Source organism: Chelon labrosus (assembly GCF_963514085.1).
Source record: "Chelon labrosus genome assembly, chromosome: 21".
Taxonomy (NCBI): Eukaryota; Metazoa; Chordata; class Actinopteri; order Mugiliformes; family Mugilidae; genus Chelon; species Chelon labrosus.
In genome coordinates, this window is record NC_140354.1 from 14938614 (window position 1) to 14966570 (window position 27957).

The 27957-nt window shown below is 44.6% G+C and overlaps 1 protein-coding gene across 1 annotated transcript; it reads right to left on the minus strand.

The window, feature by feature from the left end:
- Positions 1 to 163: 163 nt before the first annotated feature.
- On the minus strand, positions 164 to 27893 carry abca3b (ATP-binding cassette, sub-family A (ABC1), member 3b). Its single transcript, XM_084569941.1, has 31 exons — positions 27538 to 27893; positions 26406 to 26488; positions 24094 to 24346; positions 20358 to 20485; positions 18668 to 18833; positions 16535 to 16794; positions 16331 to 16447; positions 16109 to 16229; positions 14061 to 14234; positions 13771 to 13952; positions 12293 to 12439; positions 12044 to 12173; positions 11811 to 11965; positions 11482 to 11637; positions 11179 to 11389; positions 10396 to 10546; positions 10148 to 10246; positions 8284 to 8482; positions 7306 to 7612; positions 6936 to 7203; positions 6347 to 6551; positions 6043 to 6262; positions 5117 to 5275; positions 4585 to 4757; positions 3136 to 3270; positions 2851 to 3045; positions 2579 to 2766; positions 2327 to 2497; positions 2028 to 2224; positions 1836 to 1909; positions 164 to 1572 (listed from the first exon to the last, which is right to left on the minus strand). Exons 2-31 carry the CDS (start codon positions 26457 to 26459, stop codon positions 1441 to 1443), a joined length of 5127 nt encoding a protein of 1708 aa, XP_084426067.1. The 5' UTR covers positions 26460 to 26488; positions 27538 to 27893; the 3' UTR covers positions 164 to 1440.
- Positions 27894 to 27957: the final 64 nt, after the last annotated feature.

A 27957-nucleotide genomic window follows, 5' to 3' on the forward strand; every position in this document is an offset into this window, starting at 1 on the left:
AAGATCTTTAGGTTATGAACAAAGCTTTAGGAATGTGATCAACTGGGCACGCTCTGAATCAAATGAAATAAAATAAAAAAAAAACAGTGCTGATTGTTCCTTCTTTAGGGCGAGGCATGTGTTCGTATGTAGACGAGTTTTATTTTCCAGAACTGTTGAGGCCTTTTCTTTTTTTTTTTATAATTATTGCGTTTCCCAGTGTTCCCTGAAGGAGGAAGTTTCACGTAAAGTTTGTCGACTGCACAATCTCTTGGTTTTAACTCGTGAAGGAAAGTCTGGATGGATTCAGGAATGATGCCGCCGTACTCTTTGGACCTCTGTCACACACACACGCGCGCATGCACGCACACACACACAAAGGTGTAATGTGTGAAATGCATAGCTGCAGGAAATAATAATAATAAAAATGTGCGAAAATCTCACTCGGACGTCCGTCAGTCACACGTGCACGCCGCAACGTCTCGACACCCTCGTTGCAACACGCGGTTGCTGCAACTTGCCCGCGGCAAAGAAAAACAAAAAAGGTGAAAATGAAGAAGTACTCAATGTGCTAAGAATGGATTAAATGTACTCTGAGGCTTAATCCTCAGCAGGGACGGCCTTCTAATGTTCGCTAGCAGCTCTCTGTTCTCCCAGTATCATGCATTTTCGTAAGTCGTATTTGATCCATGCATTCATAAATGATCCCGAAACAGTGTTTAAAACGAGTAAATGTTATTTTTTTTTGTTTTAGTACCATGAACACTTCACGTACATGTACATCTGGCAATAACATTAAGAGGCTCTTTGAGGACGGCCAGTCCTTTAGTGGTGCAGGGAAACATAAAGAAACAGGAACCCTCATTTGTTAGATAAGGCTCGAAGGTGTGCAACGATTTCATAAGCGCGTCAGATTGAAGTGGTTCATTCTCTCGTGATGATTTACCAAAACAATGCACAGATTTCTTGGAAACACAACAAAGTCATAAAAGTCATAAATAACGAACAAAAAAACAAAAAAAACAATGATAAGTGCACGCACGCAAAACAAATAAACCCTGTCGCACACGATTCAAAGTAGTGGTAGTGTGCATCGAGTGGCGCCATTGTCTTTGACCTCGCTAAGAAGGAGCGGCACTAGAAGTTCCTTACTTGGTACAATCAACGCCCCACATCTGAGATAATCAAAAAAAAAAATAATAAATCGCCTCAGAACCAGTTTTCCTTCTTCTTTCACACGGCAATAAACGAAGGGACAAACAACAAGGTGATACAGTAGAGGAGATGCGGAAGTCGATGTCTTGAGTGTGTTCAAGGTAAAAATAGGAGCTGGAGGTACACCGCGTCCTCCGTCCTCCGGCCCCGTCTCCGGCGCGTGAGCCGAGGCAAGTCCGCGCGCACGGGTCGTGCAACGCAACGAGAGGACGGGGGTCGCTCTCCTCTCCACGCCACCCCGCCTACTTACTTCCTGTCGCTCTGTGTGCAGTGCTGGAACTGGGCAAAGCTCAGGAACACCTGCTCCAGTGATATCTGGCTGACGCAGTAGTCTTCGATGCGGTATTTCTCTTTGGCCGCCTCCAAAGTGCCAAACACCTAGGCGGGGGAGTGGGAGAAGGGGTGGGAAAAAAAAAGAGAGAGAACGTGGAAAGGTGTGAAAGGATGCATCTATGGTGCTAAATGACGAACGTGTTATTGTGAAAATTTAACCAAAAAAGAAAAAAAAACAAAGGGGGACTCAGTTAAAGGTCTGTTAAATAACTTGCTGTGAACTATTTTGTCCACTAGAGGGAGATCTAACACAATCTAACTTTCCTAACTTCCCTTAGTTTAGCATTAGTTTAATATCTGTAAAGTACCTGCGCCCAGGTTAGTGTCTTGTCAGTCAGATGGTAGTGCACCATTCCCTGGTGCTCGTCCTTCAGTTGACTTCCTGTCGTGAGGAGAAAGCGGTTAGAGACGATTTGTCATTCACTGGACTGGTTTAAATATTTCTTTAGGTAATCTTTACGCGTATCCCTGTAAAGATAAAGCCTCCGTGTGCGTCTGACCTGGGAAGGTGCTTTCAATAAAGTCCTTAAATAGCAGCAGGTCGCTGTCCTCCAGCTCAGCGTCCACGTGCACCTTAGCCAGCAGGGTGTAGCCGCTGCCGAACTTGCTCTTCAGGTGTTGGGGACTCCCGAGGCACTTGAACTGGCCGTTGACCATCACCGCCAGCCTGGTGCACAGGGCCTCGCACTCCTCCATGCTGGTGGGAGAGAACGCAACAGAGGGACGGGTAGAGGTGTGAGCGCCCTCGCATCTTTTGCTTTTACAATATAACCGCTTTTATATATTCTACGAAGCGTACCTATGAGAAGTGATGATTATGGCCTTGCCAGACTCCCGTGTGCGTGTAACGGCGTCCCACAGCAGCCTCCTGGCCACAGGGTCCATCCCCGTCGAAGGTTCATCCAGGAAGATGACCGGAGGCCCGCCAATCAGAGCTATGCCCGCGCTCAGCTTCCGCTTGTTGCCGCCACTACACGCGAGATTAAAATGAGTGCGTCAGCGATGGCACAAAACTAATTTGGCTCAGATTCCTCTCTAAAAATCTTCTTACCTGTAGCTGCGGACCAGTTTATCAGCATGAGGCTCCAGCAGCAGCGACCTCAGGATATTCTCCACACAGCCAGACACGTACTTCTCCGGTATTCCTCGGAGCCTGGCGTACATGCTCAGCGTTTCTCTTCCCGTCATGTGATCCAGCACGGCGTCAAACTGGGGACAGTAACCGATGCGCTGCTGCACCTGCGATCCAGAGATAAGCGTCCCTTTCATATTTCAGCGCGCTGAAAGCTGCTTCACATCTCTCTCCCTCCTTCTTCTTCTTACCTTCTTAATGTCACTCAAGATGCTGTATCCGTCAATGTAGGCGTCCCCAGACGTCACGCTCTCGTCACCCGTCAGCATCTTAAACGTCGTCGTCTTGCCCGCGCCGTTGAAGCCCAGGAGGCCGAAACACTCCCCCTTCCCCACTGCAAGCGAGAGCCGATCCACGGCCAGGAGAGTCTCCCCGCTGCTGTATATCTGAGAAGGTGAGGAGAAACGCGTCGTTTCACTTCTCCACCGAAGACGCACACCAAGACGTTTAATCAAAAGCCGCGTTTAACCACGCACCTTGCTGATCTCCTGCAGAATGAGGGGGCTACCGACCATGGACTCCACTACCGGCTGGCACTCCAGGACCCTCTTCCTCTCTTCGGCGACATCTCTGTCCTCTGGGAGCAGCGCTGCATCTTCTACCAGAGGCAGCTAAGACGCACAAACACCCCGACAGGTAAATATATATATATTACTACTTAAATAAGCACCTGGGGTATATAAACCTATTATTAATAAGGAATCTAATATGTCAAAGTAGTACACAGAGCAGTCTCCAGAGGGATGAAATAATCCAAACAGATTTCATTTATAAAAAGGTATTCGGGGTTACACCCAACAATCATTTTCACTACAAATTAATCCAAAATATAACCATTCAAAACCCACATAAGTTAAACTAAAGACGTTTGGTACTTCTGCTTGGAAAAAAAGTCAAATATTATTTGATTATTAAAAGAGTTACTGATTAATTTAGATCTAAATGCATGCTTCCAATACTCTGTTTTACAAATGTTAAAGTCTTATTGCCGATTCATGCAGATGTAGATATGTGACCCTCGCTGCTCCTTCTGCTTGAGGAAGTGAGACTACAAGGCGGAGTACCGTACGTGAAATGGTCTGCATCGATTCTAGGAAAACAGATTTGTAAATATCAAGTTCGTTTTGGCTGATGACTGTTCCCTTGATATAATAATCAGTTTACAGACGTATCAACGCATGCTTCTGCGCTTAGGGACGGATCATCTGGCTTCGGCATTGGTCTCATGCGTCACAAAACACAAATCAAAATGTTAATTGTTAGATTTCTCCTATAACCGACGACTGGGAGCACCCTCGTAGGAGACTGCGGCAGAAATTACTCAGGCGTAGTTAGCCGTTTTATTAGTCAGTGTTTATTTTGTTCCCTGTACTACTGAAGAAGCTCTTTTTTTTGTGTCTGGGTTATCTGAGGTGGCGGAGAGAGCCCAACATGCGCAAACAGACAAAGTAACACAAACAACAATATTTCCGTGAAGTTCTCAGAAAAGTTGAAAAAGAGGATGAGTCAGCATGGCAGTTTAAAATAGAAAAACAGAAGCAACCAAAACGTACATTTAAGCTAATTTGCAACATCACTGATGAGAAGCTAAATGTCAGAAACTTCCAAAGTCGCGAATCTTTGCACAACAAGCGCGTCTCAGTCAGGATCAACACTTTTTAGTGTTACCTGGAAACAGTTCTGTTGTCATTTGCACTCCCTTCGCTGAGTTTCTGTATCAGTTACAGAATTAATTTGCAGCGCACGTGCAGTCAAATCGATGAAGATGTTTTCCTAACTTGCTTGTGTTTTGTCTACGTGCATGTGTTTTCTTAAGCTGCAGGACGATGAGCTCTGTCTGCAACAGTGGCGTAGGGTAACCTGCTTTGACAACTGCAAAACTGCTTGCAAATTCCTTCACAGAGACAGTCAGACAGTTCACCGACCTGCTTGCGCCTCCTGCACAGCGAGGTGAGGAGTCGCCACAGAGTGCGGATGCACTGCAGCTCGATGACCAACAGCAGGGTGATGTAAGCGACGCCCTGCACCGCGAAGGCTACGACAAAGCGCCCCACGCCGGGCTCTGACATTGAGAAGTAGTTTAGCTGGTATGTGACGTCTAGAAACAGAGAAACACAGCGTTAGAAACGATACAAATCTGAGCAAAAACTGGATAATGAAAACACAATTTGCAGCTTCATCAGGCTGCATTATTCATGTGTTTAACCCCACTTTTCTCTTCACCTTCCATTAGTTGACACTGTCTCAAGAGGACCTTCTCTACTAGAGAATACTGTCAACATGCAGAAGAAAATAAAAAATACACAAGTACATGAAGAGAAAACAGTTTTAATAACTTAATCTTACCCAATTCTACTTATCCTGGGTCTTATATAATGAAAACGGTCAAAAACTGACTGTACCACCTCTAATCAAACAGCAAAGACCTTTATATTCTCTTTTTATTCTAGTACTTACTAAATGTTTCGCAGATCCTCTCGGTGAAAAAGTTGGAGGTGCAAAATGTGATGAACTCGTAGTTCTGGTAGAACTGGCTGAAGGACATGCCCAAGCAGTAGTTTGGGAAGATGAGGAACACCTTGTCCAGTAGGTGGGACAGGTCCTGCAGCTTCAACTCTGTAGGAGAAAAATGACAAAGATGCAGTCAACACAAAGGACATGTTTCACAGTCTTTATTCCATGAGGACACCTAAGCACCGCTGACAAGCAACAGGAACTATAAGAATGTGATCCCTCACCAGCTTCCCACACTCAAATACTCAAATGCCAGAAGCAGTGTTAATCTTCAAACGAACACATAACATCTTGGACTGGAATTTGCTGAGATCATTTTGTTTAGATCTCCCTTGTGCCTCCTTGTGCCTCCAAAACAGCTGTGACTGATCAGAGAATGGGCCTTCTGAGGGTGTCCTGTGGTTTCTGGATTGTTGTTAGGCCTTTGGGTCCTATGGGTTGAGGGGAGGGGCCTCTGTGAATCATCCCACAGATACTTGATCAGCTTAGGATCTAGTGAATTTGGAGGCCAGGTCAACACCTTGTGCTGTTTTTCATGTTTCTTGGAGTTGTGCCTATTACTTAGAGCAGGTCCAAAGGTTTCTCAGCAGAACATTGCATTGTCACAAGATGGTCAATGTTATTTACTTCTCCTGTCAGTGGTTTTAATGTTGTGGCCGACTGGTGCATAAGCTACACAGATGATTAGTTTTGTTTTTCAGGAAGCATTTCATGTTTTACTTAAACATTAGAAAAGGCTTTAAAGATCAGACCTTCCTTGTTTTTGCACTAGTTGTAGAAATACCAGAAAACCAGTCTGACAGTGTAGCATTCCTCCAACAATCGCCGCACGAAAGGAAGGAGCCGTTTTACATTCTGTCCCCTCTCACCTGGGATGGCCATGATGGTGACGGCCAGAAAGGTGGCCGTGCCGGAGATCATGTTGAAGATGGTGAGGCGCGTGTAGGCGGTGGCGGCAGTGGAGAAGAAGAAGCTGAGCAGGTACATGAGCGGCACGACAGCCCAGCCGTACAGCAGAAGCAACAACAGCACGTCTACGAGGTGGTTGTCCTCTACGAAAGCCTTGACTCCAAAAGCCTGGAACACCACCTGAGAGAGAAAAAGAAACACGTTAAGACATGAAGTTGCACAACGGAAAATCAATCTGACTCCATATCCAGATGTCACACTGACCAGCATGAGGAGACACGGCAGCAGGAAGTTGAAGAGGTCCCACAGCAGGGCCGAAAACCAGAAGTTGCACAGGTAGACGCCGCTGACCTTCTGCACGTGCTTGGACTTGATGGAGGACTCTATGACGAGCAGCAGGGCGAAAGTGCTGGACAGGGAGGCCATGCCATACATCAGGTTGATGGCAATGGCAAACCCTGTCTTACTCCTACAGACGGAAGAAAAGAGTGACATTAACGGATCAGATCACGCCAAACCACGCTGTGTCAATGCATCCAGAAGTTAGAGCGACATTATAAATCACCTGGAGTACAATTTTCACTCATTTGTGACTCTGTTTTAGTTCTCTAACTATTCCTGAGGGTTTATATCTGCCTCTTCAGCTATGAAACGCTCCATTATGTTCACCAGCTGCTCTCCAACTATGCCTGCATTACATTTAGTGACGTTACATAGTGCACAGCTGGGTTTAAGACATTTTTTTTTGCAGAAAACTACTGCTTGTCCTGACGAGATTCTGAAGTCTGCACTTTAATAGAGCACATTCTTGCAGTTTGGAGCTTGTTTTCACGGGTTAAGTTCCTCCACTCACTCTGTGAGCTGGCTCTGGGCTGCCTCGGACAGGTCGCGTGGCATGGGGTAATTTCCCGTCTGGATGGAAGCGTTCGGCCCAGCTAGATATTTGAACAGAGCATTGTCCACCATCATGAGGGCTGTGGCCGGCGTGTGGTAGCCCTCGTTGTTGAAGTACGCCGTCGCTTCTTCGTATCTGATGCCACGGAAGGCGGCGCCCACCACGCAGTGCTCGTTGAAGCTGCCGCCTTCTTTCTTTGCGTGGGTCAGGATGTAATCAGTAAAGTCTAACAGGGAGAAAGAGAAAGAGAGAGAGAACAAAGACATACGGGCGGTAAATACTCAAATATTCATCAATGCCACGTCCTTGTTTTTCTTACTGTGCTTACCAGTGATGTTGATTCGTTGACCTAGCTGCGCAAGGAGTTGGGAGCTGTACGTATCCGCCAAGGCCACGGCCAGAGGACCTGCCCGGGGCAGCACGGCCACAGGGACCCTGGTGGGACCGTAGCGACCGAGATCCAGTTTCAGCGGAGGAGAGTTCTGGTGATTGGGGAAGGTGCGCGCCACAAATAAGGCCACAATCGTGAAGACCAAAGGGACCAGGAACTGAGCCACCATGACTTTCCAGTTTCTCCAGCTGTACAGCGCCCTCTTAAGGAACATGGCATAAAACTGCTGCAGGTGTAGTCGGACCTGGTGGAGGAGAAAACGGCAACCGGAACACGAGCGGTGTGAGGGAAACAAATTCAACTCCACAGGTTTATATGATGTTTATGAATACGCTGCCGTTACTTTTCTGTTCATCACCATATAAAGGATATAAAGCATATGAAAAAAAAAGATTGTAGGGGGGCGAAGTTCGGGCTGGCGTCCAGGCTTGGCCAGTCCCCTAGGGCGATTTCAGTATGGAGAGAGTCCGTGAGAGTAATTTTTTCAACCTGCAGATGCTATAATAAAATTCTAATGAAATCTATGAGGACTTCCTGTCAAAATAACTAGTTAGCTAGGGATCAAGTTATTCATCGGAAATTCCCCAGCACTGGCCATGTTGCCCCAAGAGAGGGAACTACTGAGGAACATGCCGAAGTTCACTCAGAGGGGGAGTAAAATCAAAAAGAAAGTAATGTGACTTAAATAGCGAGTTATACCATTCCATTTCTTTTATACTAAGTGCAATCGTAAATACACGCTAATTAGTAAATGAACCAGGTAATTGTGAGCGGTACAATGTCTAGTGGACCTGCTGCTAATTTACCCACTGAACGGGCCACCTTATCCATTACTGCGGAAGTCGCCCTCTCTGAGAGGTTTGACAGGAGCCGCCGCTGATCACAAGCATCAGTTTTACCACTACTTCCCCTTACCCCGGTGTTCAGCTTAATGTTGGAGCAGTCCTCTGAGATGAGCGTGCCGCTGTCCGTGAAGTCAGTGACATCGGTGAGGCCGCTGATGCTGCTGGCGTCGTCCGTGGTCCAGTCGTGAGAGCGTCTCTCGTGTTGGTACTGTAGGGCAGGCAGCTGGATAGCCTGGATGTCCAAACTAGAGTCCACCAGCTTTCCAACCCTGTGAACACAGGTTGTCACAATCAGTTTATCCACGGGCTAAAACTAAAAGAGTTACACAAGGTTCCTAAAAATCGCAAAATTAAAACAAACTATATACACCGATCAGGTATAACATTATGACCACCTTCCTAATATTGTGTAGGCCTCCCTTGTGCCTCCAAAACAGTTGTGACTCATCAAAGAGTGGACATTGGCCTTCTGAGGGTGTCCTGTGGTGTCTGGCTTTAGGTCCTATGGGTTGAGGGGAGGGGCCTCTGTGAATTTGGAGGCCAGGTCAACACTTTTTTTCATGGTTCTTTTAGTTGTTCCTAAACCGTTTTTGTGTGTGCTCCTGTGTCAGGCTGCATCCTGCTGGGGATGGCTGCTGCCATCAAGGAGTGTCATTGTATAGGGTGGAGGTGCCTGGTCTAGTCTAGGTGGGTGCTACATGTCTAAGTAACATCCACATGAATGAATGCCAGGTCCAGAAGTTTCCCAGCAGAACATTGTATGGTCACAAGATCATCAATGTTATTCCCTTCTCCTGTCAGTGGTTTTAATGTTGTGGCTGATCGGTGTATAAACGCTCCATAAAAGATTCCGAAAGAAGAACGTCTACATTTTAAAAAAAATAAAACACGAAATATAGATGTTGTGTGAGAAGAGGAAAATCTATAAAAACGGAAACTATTTCGAGGCGTTACAATTCAATTCTCAGTGAGACCAAGGCCCCTTAACACAGCAGGACAGATCCAACCAGGTTCACACCCTCTGCCATTTTTAGCCTGTACTGTAGTTTCAGATACATTCAGACTAGCTATCCATCCTCCATCTCGTAACCCTGGAACTAAAGCATACAAACGTTGGGATTTATTTGTTTTAGAAAACACAGAAACTGCTTTTTAAAGCCTTGTGCATTGGGGTACATTAATTGGTATACCTATATATGCATTAATGTAGACTAATAAGATCTAATACTGTTCCGAGTGTTTCCTTTCTTGTTAATAATCACAACGAAATAAATTGTTAAATAACGTACAGTAGCTTTAATGGCATAACTCTTACTATCTATCTGTGCTTTTCAGCAGCAGCTTTTCGAGATGCCACGTATGAACTTTGAAGCAAAGCGTAATTTGCCAGGACATACTGCTGGACTCTCAGTGTGACTTGTAAGTAATGGGGCCTCGGCAGCACCAATTAGAAGAGTTTGCACTCGCGCCACTCGAAGCAGCATGCAGCGTTAGCCGTCTGGACTGGAAGCGCTCTTGCGCTCGTTGCCACAGATACACACATCGAATCCGCAGGGAATCAGACATAACTGATCGGTGAGCAGCAGGCAGCTGGGACCGAGATGTACGAGCAAAGGTGAGAAGCGGAATATATCAACTGAAGATTTGGTTCGCAAGTTAAAAAATTGTTTGTTTGTTTAGAACTTAAGCGAGGATGCTTTCAAACATGGTTATAAAGCTAAACATCTAAAGGGAGGGGTATTTGTTTGCGCAGTGCATGAAATGGCGTGTTTTAATTTGAATATTAAAATGTCCACCCTGCAGTACAGGACAACGATTCACATTGCTCCTCGCACGGAGCTGCTGCTTAGTTGAAAATGCGCCGAGCAGTAGGAGAGTTTCTTTCACAGTCAGATCACACTGGTGCACATGTACCCACGTCATGTATCTCATACCTGAGGAAAACCTCCTCCATAGTAGTCACTGAAGCTCCGTAGCTGGCGATGCCGAGCTCCTCTCTGTTCATCTCCAACTCGGCAAACAGCAACTCAAACCTGAGAAGAAGCCACCGTGTCTGATTGTCAGTAAATATGACAATACGTTCTATAATTTGTTGTCCCCTTTTTCAACACACTTCCACATCAACCATTAGGCCGCTTCACACGCTGTGTCGCACAATTGATCAGAGACCGGGCTCACTCACCTGCTGGTGCTTTCTTTGGGCAGAATATAAGAGAGCTCGGCTCCGGCGCTGCTCTCCAGCGTGGCATTGGGAACGTACATGTGGACAAGGCGGGTGATCTCGGACACGTTGCAAAGAGCATCCTTCACTATCACCATGTGGTATCCAGCACCTGACGAGCAGATGAAAGGAACAGGCATGTATGCTTAATGGCAGTAATTCCTCACAGTATTCACAGAAAGTTAATTCATACTGAAACTGCCAGGTCCACTTAATGTCCATGTATGTTATATAAAGCCTTTATACTATGTAAGACTAATTAAATATGTAAGCACTGTGTTCTCTTGGTGGAAGTAGACTCAAAAAAAGTGAGATTATATGAAAAGCTGAAGCATAAAAGTGCAAAGTTTCTTTAAAAACTAACTAAGAATATACTTTTGTCATAGCTGTGCAGCTTTAAGTATAGTTGGTGAAGTTAATATGTTCTTTCTTAGAGTATTATTTTGTTAATTGTAATGTTTTTTGACTGTTCACTGCTGTGCCATGACGCTGTAAGCATCATTTTACTATTAAATGCTATTGATGGTGCCGAGTTGCTGCCTGTTTTTATACAGGTTATACATATCTGCAGTATGTAGCACATGAGCGGTCTGTTCTCAGCATATTCATGTATTCAGGTCAATTCTTGACCTGATTACATATTCTACCCTGTTTTTATCAGTCGGCGTCATCAGCGACTAGACTTTCATCGCACAACAGTGACTGTAAAACATCTGAGCTTGTGCAACCCTTACTGCAACTCACCATATTTGTTCTTAAGGAAGAGCGGCGACCCGCAGCACTGCAGCTCTCCTCCCGCCAGGATGGCAATACGATCGCCGAGCAGGTCGGCCTCGTCCATGAAGTGTGTGGTGAGCATGATGGTGCGACCGCGCTTCTCCCCCTGCAGAAGGTCCCAGGTGGCACGTCGCGCCGATGGATCCATACCCGACGTGGGCTCATCTAACATGACAACCTGGAGATGGGTATAAGGTGGAAGAAAGAGAGGATAAATCACAGATCGGGCAAATAAAAAAATAAAGGAGAAATAAAGGAGAAAATCCAGACCTTTGAGTCTCCGATGAGAGCAATGCCGATAGAAAGTTTTCTCTTCATGCCACCAGAGAGGGTCTTGGAGCGAGCCTGCCGCTTGTCCTCGAGGTTCAGGATACGGATGATCCTGTCCACCTCGTCTGGAATCTTTTCTTTGGCGTAGCCTTTCAGCTGAATACAAGGCAGATAATAAACTAAACAGATTGTACTCTCCTCCATACCACTAGCATCTATTTTGCCTGGTCTGGAAAGATTCAAGCTTCAGTAAAGATTAATCAGAAGAAGATGTAAATTAACTGTATATGTGTGTGTTTTTGTGTGTAAGTGCATAACTGTGAGAATACCTGTGCATAGAAGAGCAGGTGCTCTCTCACTGTCAGGTTATCAAACAACACGTCGTGCTGGGGGCAGAGTCCCAGACTGCGTCGGATCAGAGACATGTCCTGACAGATGTCGTACCCACTGATATAGGCCCTGCCACTGGTCGGGGGAAACAGACCTGGAACATGACGGCGGGTGGGTTAATAAACTTTTAAGTGCCAGGTTTAATGTGTGCGTGTGTTTTTAGATTGGTAACCTGTTAGCATTGACAGTGTGGTCGTCTTCCCAGCACCGTTGTGTCCTAGCACCACTGTGATCTGTCCTTCGAACATGTTTAGTGTTAGATCCCGTACTGCCTGTCGAGTCTTGTTGCCCACTTTGAATTCCTGTCAAAAAAGAAAAATACCTGAGTATAAATAGCAGAAGTTGAAATAAACAAGAAACTCAGCGGCCGCTTTAGCGTCTGAATAATCCACTGCAGTAGTAACAGCGATTTGCTGCTCACCTTAGCGAGATGTTTAATTTTTATTCCAGAGACTAGCCCAGACGGCTCCTCCTCTATAAACTCTCCTTTCAGAGCCTTTTCTGCATCCTCCTCTTCCTCCTTTTCATTCACCAAAGCCATGCGAGGGCTGCTGCACCAATACGAAGGCTGCAGACGAGGAGATTGAGAGAAGGTCAAACACGACGGGGAAACAAGGGAAGCAGAAACACACAGTAACTCTTTAAAACACAGGAAGGAGAAAGTGGGCTGACGTTGTTACTGTTATTCATGCACACTCTACATTAGGAGGGGATTGTTTCCAGACCAAACCACCCTCTTGGCACTTAACAATCAGAGTCAGACCACCACTTTGTAGTGCTGTAGAATCAGCATCTCACACCCCACACTCACAATGGACACAGAGTGGAGTGCGTCAACATCTAATCCACACCCTGTTGGCAGTCTCTTGAATTCCTGGCGACTGGGAAATGTGTAAGCAGCAGTTTATTTTTGTGTAAAGCGCACGCGTGTGTGTGTGTGTGTGTGTGTGTGTGTGTGTGTGTGTGTGTGTGTGTGTGTGTACACCACGGCACGCCATGCCGTGATCGTCCGTGGCTGCTACACAGATAAACCTTATTTATGCTGGCGGGACAGACTCGGACATTTCCTGTTATTCTAACTAGCTGAACCCGACGACTTCCTCTGGCCAATTAGTTGCAACCTCTCGTTCGTAATCTACTCCGCTCCCACCGTATCACAGACACTTTCTCTGAGCGCAGCTATGCCTTTAACGCAAGACATTTCTCTGACGGAGGAGACCTCAAACCTTGACCTCGACACACCTTCCAGCTCAGGTTTAATCCTGTGCAGCGGGAGTTCAAGCTTTTGAACACAAACAATTGTCAGCGTTTGGGGGTGGGAAGCTATTTAGATGAATTATTTACCATTCCCTTATTTGGTATACTACTTGTAGGCTTTAAATACAATGAATGGTTCCCATGCATATTTCCCAGGAAATATTTCAAACAACGTTGTGCACTCGTTGTTTTTCCTATTGCTCCCGAAAGCATCGCTCCCTCCCTCCCCTCTTCTCCCCTCAACACACACCAGACGCTCACCTGATCTGTGCTTAATTAACCTGACGGAGAAAACCTTGCTCTCAAAATTGACATTACACACACGTTTTAAAACCCGATGTTTGTGCTCTTGATTTTTAGACCATGGAGATTTACAATTATTTACAGAGAGCTGGTCAAAACCCGGAGGAAACGACTTCAGACGTAACGTGAACTAGCTGCTAACGCTAAATCCAATATCCGCGCTATTATGGTGACTGATAGAAAACACAGGCTTTTTATATCCTGTATAAATTGTTTTTTTATAGTTGAGATAGCATCATAATCAGGGGATTTTATTAAGACGGTAGAATCCCCACGCCAGGGTCTCACGAAATCCTGTGAATCTGAATCTGAGCCTTAAGAGAAGAGCTCAAAGCATACCAGTAAAAAGAAGTAAGAGGGCAGAGGGACTCCGTACTCCCCAGGAAAGACTGCTTCCATGTACCAGGCCACCAGCCCGTACAGCACAGAGTCAAACACCAGCAAGGCCAGAACCTGGGCCATGGAGAAATCATCATCCACCGTCACAGAGTCAAACAAGTTCGACCACTGGATGCCCGTGCCTGAAGAGGGAGAGATGCGCACAATTAACCACAAAAAAAAAAAAAAAAAACACATGTGTAGACTGGTTTGGCGGCTATAACTTGGTTGTAACCCCAGTTCTCTCTCACCTTTGCCTTCAAACATTCCTATGAGCTGTGCTCCCATGGCCATGGCCACGTTGGAAATAAGGCAGGCCGACACCTTCTGGGCATGGCTCAGCAGGTCGTAGCGCGGCCACAGGAACAAATAAGGCAGATAGCTGAGGAAATAGATGAAGCCGCCCGCCGCCGCCGCCACGTTGGCTAAAATTAGACAGAAAGAGAAAGAATGAAGGTCCCTCGACTCGTGTAGCCTCAAATACGGGGAGGTTTAACAAGTAAAGTATGAAAAAACGCGAAATGCACCGGGCAACCGCGGCCCTTTTCGCTTTTTGTTGTCACGGTTATAGATGAAGTTATCTGATGAGGTCGAGGATAACTATTTTAATGGGAAAAAAACATTTCCCTGATTGACGGGACAAGCCTGTGAGACGGAGGAGGACACATGGGTGATGTGAACGAGGGGAATGAAAAGACACTTGGTCCCGTTTTGTTGTTTTCTTTTTTTTTGCTTCTATTTCTAAGCAGCGTGACCTCGCCGAAGACCACTCGTTGCAGACAATGTGACATTTTGAGCCCGCTTCGAACACGCTCTGACTCAATGCCATTATCTGTCGCTTAAAAGAACATCAGTGGGTGGCGAGAAGCATTCAGACAGCTGCATACACAAAGACAGCGAGGGGAGGAAAATAGCCCGTCTTTGTTCCAAAATGGCCAAGGAGGTCGCTGAATGATCCTTTCTTTCGGCTTGGCCCATTTTCCGTAAAAGCCCCTCATCTCCCCCGTCACTCCTCTTACAAATCACCGTTTATAAGCAAAAACCCTTAACCCAGTTCTGTGTACAATTCATAATGAGGTCTTTATGTTTTAAGAACAAGGTCAGAGGGTGAATAACACCACGATGCAGTTCCCTTAGCGGATCCAGTTCATGGAGATCAACAACATTTGGCGCTATTTAAATGATTTTAGCCAGGCCTGTGAGCACTGAGGCAACGCAGCTGCGCAGAAGAAAGCAGAATGAAGAAAGGAAGAGCAGGGTGAGATCAACAAGTGTCGGTGGCGTTACGTCAAAGCATTAAATATAAAACCGCCCGTGCAGGTGACAAAACTGAGAGAACAGAAGCACACTGTGTCCGAACGCGAGAGGAAGTCAACACCTTTCAACAACAACACTGAAGCCGCTAAAAGCCTCGTCCTTTTAACTTAACCCCCTCCGCGGACAAAAGAGGTTTAAGGCTTAATCATAACCACTCACAATCAAAAGGCCAGAGCTACAAGCTACGAGCTTATACTGTACGCGACCGCTTTGGAAGGCCCGCACGAAACCGAGCCTGAGAAGTATTTGCAATCTGAGCTGCTTTGTTTGGGGGGGAAAGCTGGAAGGGTGAAAGACTGCTGCTGGTTTGAATTAGAGGCTTTGAATGGGCAAGAGAGCGACGAGGGAGGGGAAAAAGAGGAGGAACATGAGAAAGGAGAGATTTAAATAGTTTTCTTTATCGCCTGGGTTGTCCGGGCCAGAAAGAGGGCTCGAATTTCACACGGCTGGAGACGGAGAGAGAATTTCTGAACTGTAAGTGCTTTGCTACAGAGTGGAAAAAAATAAAAAATACTTTTATAAGCCAGGGATTGTGTGAACACACTCAATGCAACGTCAATAATTTGTGAAGCGGCATGGGATCGTGGAGGTTCCCCACCACTGCTGATGTACTTCTATCCGACTTAGGCAGACATCGTGCTCGCTGCATTCAGGGTAGCATGAACATACAACATTATTATCAATTCACCATTAGTAGTATTAATAGTATTTATCTTTTTTTTACAGCTACAGTGCCGTTCATTGCAGCTTTTGTGCCTCACAGCAACAGAGAAGACCAAAACCTGTCCCGACACACATCTCAGAAATCGCAAACTGTTGCACGTACTGTGCGTCTAAAAATAGAGCAGAGCGTAAAAAGGGATCTGCCCACGCGCACAGCACACAGCGAGGAGGGAGCGTCAGTCAAGAAGAGACAGTATTTTCATTCAGAAAGACAGCGGACGAGCCGAAAGAGCGCGCACGCCCGCACGCACGCACGCACCTCGTGAGAAGAAGGCACTGATCATGAAGCTGAAGCTGATGGTGGCCACGGTGAAGACGAGCAGGAAGACGAAGACCAACGTTGGGTCGCTGTAGGTCAGCACCGCTCCGTTGGGGCTCACCTAAAACAACAAGAGTGATTGCCAGAGATCGGTTACGACTTGCTCGAGCACATTTACAAATCTGCTCGGTTCTGAGCTTATGATTTGCAATACAAACTCACCCGTACGCACAGGAGCACAGTTACAAAAAACACAGAAATGGAGAGGAAAAGGAAGAACATGAGGAACCAAGCGCTCCAGTGCAGCCAGTTGCTGAGGCCCATCATCCTCATGTACTCCTGCATGACACAAGTACAGTTAATAGACAAGCCAGACAGTTTTATGACTCATTTCTCTGCAGCTCACACAGAGGCCCACATACGCACCCTGAGCTTCCTCTCCTTCTCCTGCACCACGGATCGTACTATGTTGAGGGAGGTGTAGGTGAAGCTGAGCACCAGTAGTAAGGGCAGTTGGTTCTGAATGGCCAGGACGAAGACGTCGTTTATAAAGGCGGGGAAGGGAAACCGCGACAGGAGCACTCTGACGTGCCGCAGCAGAGACGACGCGGCCGTCCTGTTGTACGAGTGCATGATGGCTCGGTCCACTGCATGCTGCACTGCCAGAAAGCCCTCACGGAAATAGCCTAGAAAGAAAACAACATTATTATAATAGAATTTGTTAATAGCACCCGTTTGGTAACTAAAGGAAGACGTGATTCATTCATTCATTCATTTTCTGTAACTGCTCGTCCTCTGGAGGGTTACAGGGGGGGCTGGAGCCTAGCCCAGCTGTCACTGGGAGAGAGGCGGGGTACACCCTGCACAGGTCGCCAGTCTATCGCAGAGGACAGACAACCATTCACACTCACATTCACACCTACGACCAATTCAGAATCACCAGTTAACCTAACCAGCATGTCTCTGGACGGTGGGAGGAAGCCGGAGTACCCAGAGAGAACCCACACAGACACAGGGAGAACATGCAAACTCCACACAGAAAGGTTTAAGTCAGACAATGTTTTAGAACCCAGAACCTTCTTACACAAATCCATATTTAACCCTCGTGCTACCTTTGGGGTCTCTGGGACCCCAAGCGAATGGACAGACAGATAGAGATCATGCAAGAGGGTAGCACGAGGGTTAAGTTATTCTAAAAACTAGAGATGCACCGATTTATCGGCTGGTGACCGGAATCGGCCAATTTTCACGTGATCGGCCATGACCGGAGACCGGCCGGTCAGTCTGACATATGCCGATTTTTTGCCGGTCAAATGCACTCGCATTTACATCGCGCAACATCAGCATCACACGCAGACCAGCTGACAAGTCTTGCCTGGGCCCTGGACGAGATAATCTTAGATGATCTTCTCTCTCTTCTCTCAACGGTAGCCTGACTCTGTCCCGAGACAGCGGGCCCCTCCCGCATCACTCTCTCTGTCACCTGACTGCAGCCGGATCTCTCTCCTCTCTGTCTCATCCTCTCTGACGGAGCGACCAAACTCAACTGTTTCTGTCAAAGATAACGTGTTGTGTCAGGCTTTTATACAAGCTTTGGACGTTAGCATTAGAGCTAGCCTGTTAGGTTACGTTACAAGGCTGGTAAACGTTGGCTGCGCTGTTTCTAACCTACGTTCACTTTACTAGTCCCAGCTTCACCGTCACCACCTTTTTTTTTAAATATTTTTATATATATTCAAATCAAACGGCAACATCAAATTTTGATCAGTGGACCAAACCATTTTTGTGTTGGGGGTGGGGGGGTTCTTGACCACTATTTCAAGGACAATTAGGAAGAAAAAAAAAAAAAAAAAAGGCTTTTATGTAACTCAAATATTACATTTTTCTTTTCCACAAATAGGCCTATTTTAATTTTTTTTCCCACACCAGGAGTAATTTATATAGTTCTATGTTTATAGTGATAGGGATTATCTGTTCAAAAAATGTTCTATTAAAGAAAAGATAATAATATTCTATTAAAGAAGAGAAAATAAATCTTTGTGTGTGTTGTAAAGTGGTTAGAAAAAATGAAATCGGAATCGGCTAAAATCGGTACCGGCAGGTCAAACTCAATGAAAAATCGGAAATCGGAATCGGCCGGGAAAATTGTAATCGGTGCATCTCTACTAAAAACTCATCACTTGATTATCCTGTCAGGATGATTTCATCATTTGGAGAACCACGTCTTTTCTAATCCCACTGTCGTCATCGTTGCATATTTTAAACATGACAAATCACAGAAAAAGACAATTAAGTGTACTTAAGCTAAAACACCATTAAAACTGGATAAGGGATCATATGCCCTGACATGTTGGTAACAACAACTCCAGAGTCAGGATGGCAATAAAATAAAGATAAAACATATATATTGGTTTGTCTGAATAGCAGTAATGCTTTTAACATACAAATATAACTAAACAATTCAATGTAGTTGTCATAGAGACGCAGTTAAAATGAAAAAGGTTTACAGGAATCCTAATTTCACAAGTAGAAGTTAAATACATCATTTAAAACACTGACCCGGTGTGCCCCCCGTCCTTTCATGCTTCTCCCTCGGGCCGGGCATTTGAAAAAGGGGGAAGAGGCTGAGCGTGTGCCAGTCCAGGTCGCTGTTCGGGTTCAGCTCCGACTGCTCCCTGGTCGGTGCATTGCGCGGGGTGAAGGGGAAACGCAGGTGGTAGCTCACCTGTGTATCAGAGAGAAAAAATGAGAACAGAACTAGCAGAGCTGTCCGGAGACGCGGGGGGTAGAGGAAATGCCATCGACACTGGGTTTCTAAATGTATTTTGCTGCTATTTGTGCAAGCGGCTCTCACCTGGTCACTGGCTGTTATTCAAATAAAGCAATAAATAGGTCCATACTGTCTTTTAAATGTTATTTATGTATATAGACATGGATAACTATAGTGTGACCAAACCAACCAGGACCAAAATGTTTCAGACTGTCACTGAAAACATTAAAAGCAAGCCTATTAAATAGGGAGGCACGTACAATTCATCTATTTCGTGCACAAATCCATTTGCATCCATTTGCATTAATTCTGTGCAACAATAGACTGGATTGATTGATGAGGGGTATCTGAGGCCACTTTCTTGAGCTCAGCAGTTCGCCGCCTTGATTACGGAACAGTTTCAAGAAACCATTTCATTCAAACACGTTGTGAAACACAAGTGTTGAGAACGACCGGTCCACAGAGCGGAGAAAAAAGCGTCAGGAAAACGTCAGCAAACAAAGAATCGTGCACGTCCAACGGTTCATTTTTATCGCCTTTTTGTGCATTTGTGTTGTGAAAAAGCGACAAAAGGAATGCAGGTGCACGGCTGCGATAATGCAGTAAAGGCTCTTTTAGGCCACTGCGGGACACAGACGCCGAAGGTTACGCACGTAGCCAGTGCCGGAGGCAGCGCTCGACTTTCCACTTCCTGCTTCACTTTCAACAATGGCGACAGAACCTTTTGCCAAAACTTTCGCTGAAGATTTGCATAAGACGAGTCACACAAATGTTTGTATCTCTGGACCTTCTCAGTTAATCTTTCCTCGACGTGTTCAGTCTTTATTGATCCAGAGCAATCGATTTGAGAATTGCGGAGCTGGAGAAGCAGGCGGAAATACTAAAGCGGAAACACGCCACTGCCAAGCGGACCAGTCGCAGCTCTTGCGTTCTGCGTCGCTGCCGTACATAGTTACATTTCTGGCCGTAGCTTCTGCATCAACTTAACACAGAAGTATAAACCGCCTATTAAAACTGAGCAGAAATTTGCTTAGAATCACGGTTCAACCTAAACTGTAGAAAAACATCACTCCTCCTTGTCCTGCAGAGTGCTCTGGGATATCTAAAAGCTTCAAGGCCTGTCCATCACACACAGATTAAGATTGACTGCATGACTGTAGACTGCATGAGCCTGTGTATTAGTGTCTTAAGTCAGGTTTTTCCTGCTGGACGGAGAGGATACGTTTCACCTCAGCTGATATATTCACCAAGAGAAGAAGCATGTTTGTTGGGACATTTTTTTTTTTTTTTCAAACTACCACCAGTAAACAAGTAAACCAACAGGATTTCAGGAAGCAGATAAAACTGCACAGACAGGTATTACCGGTAACACTATCCAAATGTGGCCTATTTAGCAAAATGACTCTTGCACTGGTCTTCAGAGGAAGACTAAACCGTGTACCAGCTTCAGAGCATGACAGCGTGCATGCTGCCTTTTACCTGTAGCGGCAGAGGCTCGTCGTCACGGGTGAAGCGGTGCTCAAACACCACCGCAGCCAGAAGTGTCGATGACAGGGTGTTATTTCTCACGAAGTTCTCAAACTGCTCCTCCGTCTCGAAGCCACGCACTGGAACAGAAACCGAGACAAAGGTGACATTAGTTGCGGTGGGGTATTTCTGTGCACACTGTCACCGCCCGACTTTGCAGGCTCGCTATTCTCACCGACAGGCAGGATGTTGGTGGAAATGTGGCCAGCATACTTAATGTTGTGACCAAAATTATCTATGTAACTAGTCAAACCCTAAAGGGAAAACAGTGCAACTAAAAACACAGGTGTGCTGGGTTATTTAAAAAAAAGGGGAAGAGGTACATGCGAATCCTAAACACGATAAAACAACTTGAACAGTCGAAATGAGAATGAACACAAGGAGGAAGTCAATAATAGATAACTGTTTTGCTTTGTGACTGAGCCTTTCTCCTGTTTTTCTCACCGCCACGTTTTATTCCACTTATCGAGAACGCATGCAGGTATTCTGGCAAAGAGCGTCAGCATGACACACTGGCTGCAGGGTTAAATCTGGGTCACAGTCATAAAATAAACACTTGAACGGAGATATGCCAAGAGCAGAGAGGAAAGAGCAAACAGCTGCCAAAAACACAGGTTCAGTGCTAGTTTAAAAAGCAACAGGGGATCTTACACAAAAGGGATAGTTCTGCATTGGGGGGGGAGTATAAGACATTTTCATGTCTTTAGTGAATTTAGTACGGTACTAAGCAATAAGCTCGATATTATGCATTATGCCATTCGACAGCGCATGTTAGCAACTAGTTAGCAGAGAGTTCAAACTAATATTTAGATATTTAATTGTTTATTTAGATAGGGACAGTGCATATTGATGGACATCAGTACAAGTACACAATGTAAATATGCTAGAATTAGCACCATAGCTAGTTTTCATCTATTGTCCCTAGGCAGATACATAAAAAAACACATAAAAGACAAATAACAACTATACGACACCCTCATAGTATTCTGCATATAAAGTTATATGCAGAATTAAAGCCATTTACATGTGGATATTTCAAATTATAGCCACATAACAGATACTTTGTTAATGGTTAACTTGAAATACAGTTGAAATATTTGGATGAAGGTAATGGTTAACCAGTAACAACAACAAGAATAGTATAATTAAAAGGCTAGCCAAGTTAGTTTGCTCGACATAGTCATTAACCAGTATAAAAACATAAAGATGAATAATCAGCTAAAGTAATGGATGAGCTCATTTTTAGCTAAACTGCGGGCTAAATATTAAAGAGAAAAGTGTAAATAATTAGTAATAATAACGAATTTGTAGCAAATACTGAATATACGGTTTATTAGGTTGAAGCATTCAGTGGTTTAACCGTTTAGCTTTTGAAATAATTATCTAACATAATGGACGGACAGTTAAATACTGATCAGAAACTAGCGGCTAAATTGTTTAAATAATTAGATTCTTGGTTGGTCTTTTGATTGCTGGCGTCCATTCCTAAAGAAAAACGTTGAAAACAGACTTAGTTTGCATCAAACCTTGTAAATGTGATTCTGCAAAATCTTTTAAAAAACAAAACGTACAATTGACAAGGGCTGATACAACAGAGGAAACAACCAAACCAAACCTTCGGACGAGACGAGCAATTTTACCAGTGTTTGGAGACGTTAGCATGGTTGCTAGCATCACCCGTCTCACCTCCCACGTTACTTCTACACTCGACTATTACAGGTTTGGCTATTGTTTGTCTAACATGTGCAATCCAGTCTACAGAACTTATTAAACACCCATCTGTTAAAATGTGCATGAAATATAGTTCACACAGGAAATCTCGTTTTGCAACATTTCAAAATGATGTTTGAAAGACATTTATAATTCTGTTGTAACGTATTAACAGCAAAAACATCGCCGTTTCACTGCGCCCTATCCTTTAATCCTAACCGTAATCCCTTATTCTGGGTGTAACGCTGCAACATTACAACACTGAGTTTGACAGAGTTTGGTGATCTTCCGATTCCGCTCCACCTTTCCCTCTGAACACTGAGACCAGTTAAATTATTCATTCATGGCTGAGCTGGGATCTGACACGGACGTTCCAGGACCCACCTGCAGTGACACAGACCTGTCTAACCTGTCTATCTCTGCCCGTGTTTAACCGGATAACGTCACACAGAGGAAAAAGGGGTGTCTCGCGGAGTGTGCGGATTAAATTAAAACGTAGGTGCCCCGAGGGAGACGACTGGCATGCTTCAGTGTATCCACTTCCTGTGTTTCCTTATCTAAATCCCCATCTGATACAGTATGCCACAGGAGCAAGGTGCGGCCTGTTTGCCCGTCTCCCGTTTCTGGAGAAACCAGTATTCCCACTTGAGTGTCCTGTTGTTGTCGTCGTCAAGGCTTGTGGTGGTTTTTTTCCACTGGATACAACAGCTCGACTTGGGAATGCTAACTTTAAAGGGCTAGCGTGTAGCATTTAGGTGGATCTACAAGCAGAAATGAATTCTAGTATTCATAGTTGATAATTTATTGGTGTATAATCTCCTGCAATTAGAAACTTTTGTGCCTTTGCCAGCTTAGGAGGAGCGGCTGCTTTGTAAATAAGGAGAACTTCCTCGTCCACAGTGCACAACATGTTGCACCACAATGATTCTGCAGTCGTCCACCAGCTCTAGAGAGGCCTTTCAGGTTTTTACACTAAGGTTCGCAGCTAGACGCCACTAAATCCAACACACTGGACTTTTAAAAGCCCCGTCCAGATATAAAACCATTCGCTGGTAGTTGACGGTTGGTCAATATTGGACGTCCAGGCTCTGGTTGCCTGGGTAATAATCTGGTATATTTACCAACCTACATGTTTTTGAGGGAAACTTTATGTATGGACTTAGTCGACTCTTACAGTCTTGCTGGGTTCATCTGGGTTCACCCATAGCTTAAAACCTTCTATCAACATGGTGACTTTGGTGGTAGGAACCAAAGTCTTTCGTAAATGTTGGGAGAAAACTCTGTGCTGCATCATGTGTCAATCGCTTTGAGATTAGTTCAGCCTATTACCTTCCCGCTTCGCTTGGCCAAAGATTTTTTTCATTCAAATTCCAAGGTCCATCTGTTCACACTGCTGCTGGTCTCTGTCTGTGTGAACGCCCTCTTAAGCTTGTGCAGCAATACAATCGTGATTTTAAAGCAACTTTTTAATAACTCCCAGTAACGGACTACGATTAACATTCTATGTTTTCCATTCTCCATCAGATCTGAGCGACTGAACAGACCGTTAAGCCAAACAACAACAAAACAGGGACGCAGATAATCGGTCGGCTACCTGTTAGCTAACATCTACCTCTTGTATACCAACCAGATACCAGAGTCAAACTGCTCAAACTCTTGGAAAGAGAGCAAATAAATCTAATTTACCTAAATGTCAAACTATTATTTTAATAAAACATGTGTGCTGTTGGGCAATTACACTCAAAAAGAACACAAAACCTCACATTTAAGTCAAATATTTCCAGTTATTTGCTGATTTTCCATAGATTTGAATTTCTCACATTGTTTTACTGAACATGCCGCCTCATTTCCTCTCCACCGTACGGTAGCTGCGCTGGGTGCACTTTTAAGGAGCTGCTTAAATCTCATTGTACTGTGTATAATGACAATAAAGGCTTTCTATTTCTATTCTTCTATTCTATTCTAGCTTATTACCCACCTGAGCGGAGTTCGAGGCTGCCTCGCACGTCCTCTGCCACCTGCCGCACCACGCTGGAGTTACTGGGCACGTAGGCCAGCTGCATGAACTTCATGTACATGTACTGGTCCGGCAGCGTGTCGACGGCGAAGCTCTCGTAGATCGTGTCATTCGGGTAGACCTTGAAAGAAACCTTCTGACGCAGCACGATGAGGATGCCAGAGAAGAGCAGGGGCAGGAGTATCTCCACCAAAGTTACCAGGATCTGACGTTTCTGCATAGCGGAAACAGAGAGGGATACGTTTGATGTAGACAACAAGGAAAACTGGAGATGAAACTGAGTCAAAGAATGTTTTTTTTTTAATTTTGTGAACCATCGCTGAAAACTGAACACGAACGGAAATACAGTACATAGATATAGTGTGACATTATGCCATTAATGACTGGGTATTGTTTTACACAGTGGATAATAGATTATTTTACAGATTAATGGGACAGTTTCAGGACAATAAGTAGCCGATCTTAGCATGAATGCTTGCTGGATATTGACTGAATTGTTTCAGTGGCGCTGTGTGTTAAAACCTGCCCAGTTTGAAATGAATGCTTGGTCAGTCTAGTTGATTTTGATAAGCTCCAACTTCATCTAAATAGCAATAGTGTTCGAATTATAGACAAAGTATTTCTTAAAAGAGTTGCTGGTAGATAATACTGAAGACTGATTTTATTGAATCTCCAATTCAAGCCTTTTTTTAAATTTTATTCTAATTCTGTGCTCATAGGAACCATAGTTACTCTCCCAAAAACTTTTAATGGAGGAATTCCGGTTAAGAGTCGCTCCGAATTAAATTTATCATGCCTGGTAAAGATTTGCAGGGAGTAATCAATCATCTGGGACAACATAGTAATAGTCTTTACGTCATGAGCGCGCCATGGAGTAGATTTCGTTCACAATAAAACTGCTGGATGTTTAAATTCCACTGCTGAGTCTGATGTAAAAGATTTGAACAGAAAAATAACTTTAAACAGCAACTAAACCATTTGTTGAGTTTGTTGAGTCGTGGCAGGACTACCCAGCTGCATGAAGAAGTATATTTTTCTCTGTATTGGTTGACACCAAGTCATAAAACCACCCCATTATGAAATCCAAACGGCGCGTGTCACCAGACTCACATTTCGCTGAGGACTGACCTGGTTTCGGATTTACAGCAGGAAACCACCAAATAAACGTGACGTTTTCATAACAAGCTCGTACGGGCCCAAATTACACTCTCAGCAACCTCCTTGTGAAGGTAAAATGTTACGTTACATTCTGAGACAGCAGATTACTTAATTAATTTATACTGTGGGTCTGTGTTTTGCAGATGGAAACGCGAGTACAAAGACCACACAACAACTGGAGCAGCCAGAGGAAGACAGTGTAGACAGCGATGGGGAAACAACACCACCATGATGAACACCAGGCTGCTTATTCCATTTCTCAATAGCCGCCTGCGGCATTGTGAAATCATCAGCTGATATAAGTTTTCTAAATTATGCAATATGACTCTAATACACAGCTAGAAATGTGCCAATACTCTATATCAGCAGAAATCAGGCTTTGTGTAGGAGTAAACGTGAAACTCATTTTAGTTCAAGGGGCCACATGCAGCCCAGTTTGGCATCAAGGGAGCCAGACCATTAACAATTTACATTTAGTGACTTGGACATTTCTTAAGAAAAAGAAATGCAATTTCTGTTTAGTTCTAGGTCTCAGTGTTGGTTTATGTCCACAACTCTTACTAAATCTGTGAAAAACCTGCATTTAATGTCTTCAGTGTAATTTTTGCAATTCACAAATTCATCCCGCGGGCCAGATTGGACCCTCTGGCGGGCCGGTTTTGGCCCCCGGGCCGTATGTTTGACACGTACGCTATAAAGAAATCTGTCTCGTGATCCGTGCCGCAGCAATGTAAAAAAAAAAAAAAAAAAAAATGAAAACGACAAAAGGTAAAAATGAGTGACTTCAATTAAATATAGCCTTTTAAGTACAAAAAAAAAAAAAACGTGTGTCAGCAACCAACACGTTGACCCTGCTAGAGCATGTGACACACTAACACAGCACTGACCTGCTGGGATCAGGCCGTTTTCGAGTACCTGGGTAACATCTCGAGGTTGTTGTTGACACTAAAATGTTAAGTGTCAGCGTACTGTATTTATGATTCCCCGTGAGCATATAACTTTAGCACCGAACGGAACCAGTATCTTGACAATACACAGTTGCAAACCGTGTCTGCACCTAATAAGGTCACACACAGGCCAAAGGGGGGGTGAAGGTGCACTTTCTTTCAACTGACCTGCTGTAGATAGTTTTTCCACAAGAGGAGTCCAAATTGTCTTGCGATAGCCATTTTTGACAGGACACAGTCCGGGGAGACTTCTAAAGTGGTCGACAGACAAAGAGAGAGAGACATTTTTTTAATTTCAGGTTAGACATAAATGTTTGATGAAGCAAAAACAAAAAACAGCTGCAGTGACAGTGGCAGTAGGAGGCCTTCGATCTCTCAGTTTCTCTTAAAATAATAGAGAAAAACAAAAGAAAAGAGAAGTGAAATTGAGCAATCATCGGTATCATCTTTTGCATGCGCTACGTTCAGAAACTGTTCCCACAAGATAGAAAAAGAAAAAAACCCACGAGTTGAGTAAGGAACAAAGAATAAGGTGTGATAGATACACTAAGATTTTAAAAGGATGGGGGCACGCTGGCACTTAAATTCATTTGATTTTAGCTCAACCACATGCAAATAAACAAAAAAAGGGGTTAAAAACAAACCACTAATATGCAGACATAGCCAATGGAAAGCACCTACACAGCTTTTTAAGAATAATCAGTGTCATTAAAGATAAGTACCAAGAGAATCTGTGCATTTTAACATATATATATATATATAAATAGAAACAGTGCACTGAGAGTGATCAATAAATATGAACTAGTAAAGCCACAGGAACCATGTTAGCCTCTATGGAGTCTCACGTATTTCCTTCTCATTTTTGTCCCTTTTTCCAACATATCCCGAATCCAGAAATGTAATTAAACTGGGATAGTCTGAATTTCACAAAAATAACTGTACGTATTTCCTCTGTAAATTAGGTCATGTTATTTAGAGCAACCATTTTTTTGTTTTCTGCTAGCAAACATTAGCCGTTTCTGGGGGGAGAGACCCTTTTCCACAAGAAACTGAATTTCCTCTTCTCTGATTGGCCCACCGCGGCACTCGCTCTCTCCTGATTGGACAATCGAGCTGCTCGTCAATCCCTATGGGGGAGTCCGATGAATGCAAATTAATGGATCTAAGGCACAAAGCTAGGAATTACAGAAATACTGTGCGCTGACTCACTGACACGTTGTCAGTTTGCACTATCCCGCTGATAATATATCAAAAAGAAAGTGACTTTTTTATTTTTTATTTTGTGAATTTGTTCAGTTACCTGAAAAACAAAAGAGGCGTTCGGCACATGAACTTCGCGAGCTGCTGTCTCGCTGCTCGTGTCGGTGAGGTGAAAACAGTTCCTCCTTATTGTCCTACAGCGGCGACGAAAGTAGCATCACCGCGGGCCCTCTTTCCGTCGCCGACGCCGCAGACGCCCGGTAGCATGAGTGAAGGCGAGGACGGACGTCGGCAAGCCCCTGCGCGGGTTCTGTCCCCCTTTTTCTTTAAGTTTGCTGCCCGCTCGCTAGCGATGTGATGACATTGCACCAGCCAAGCCAGCCAGCCGGATAAAGCTCGTGAACTCACCACCAACGCTCGGAACGCAGCGACGAACGTCAACAAAACAAGTCACGTGACCCCAGCTGGAGCAGCGTGTCACGTGACTCCAAACAGCTGGGGGTTCTCACACTGACACATT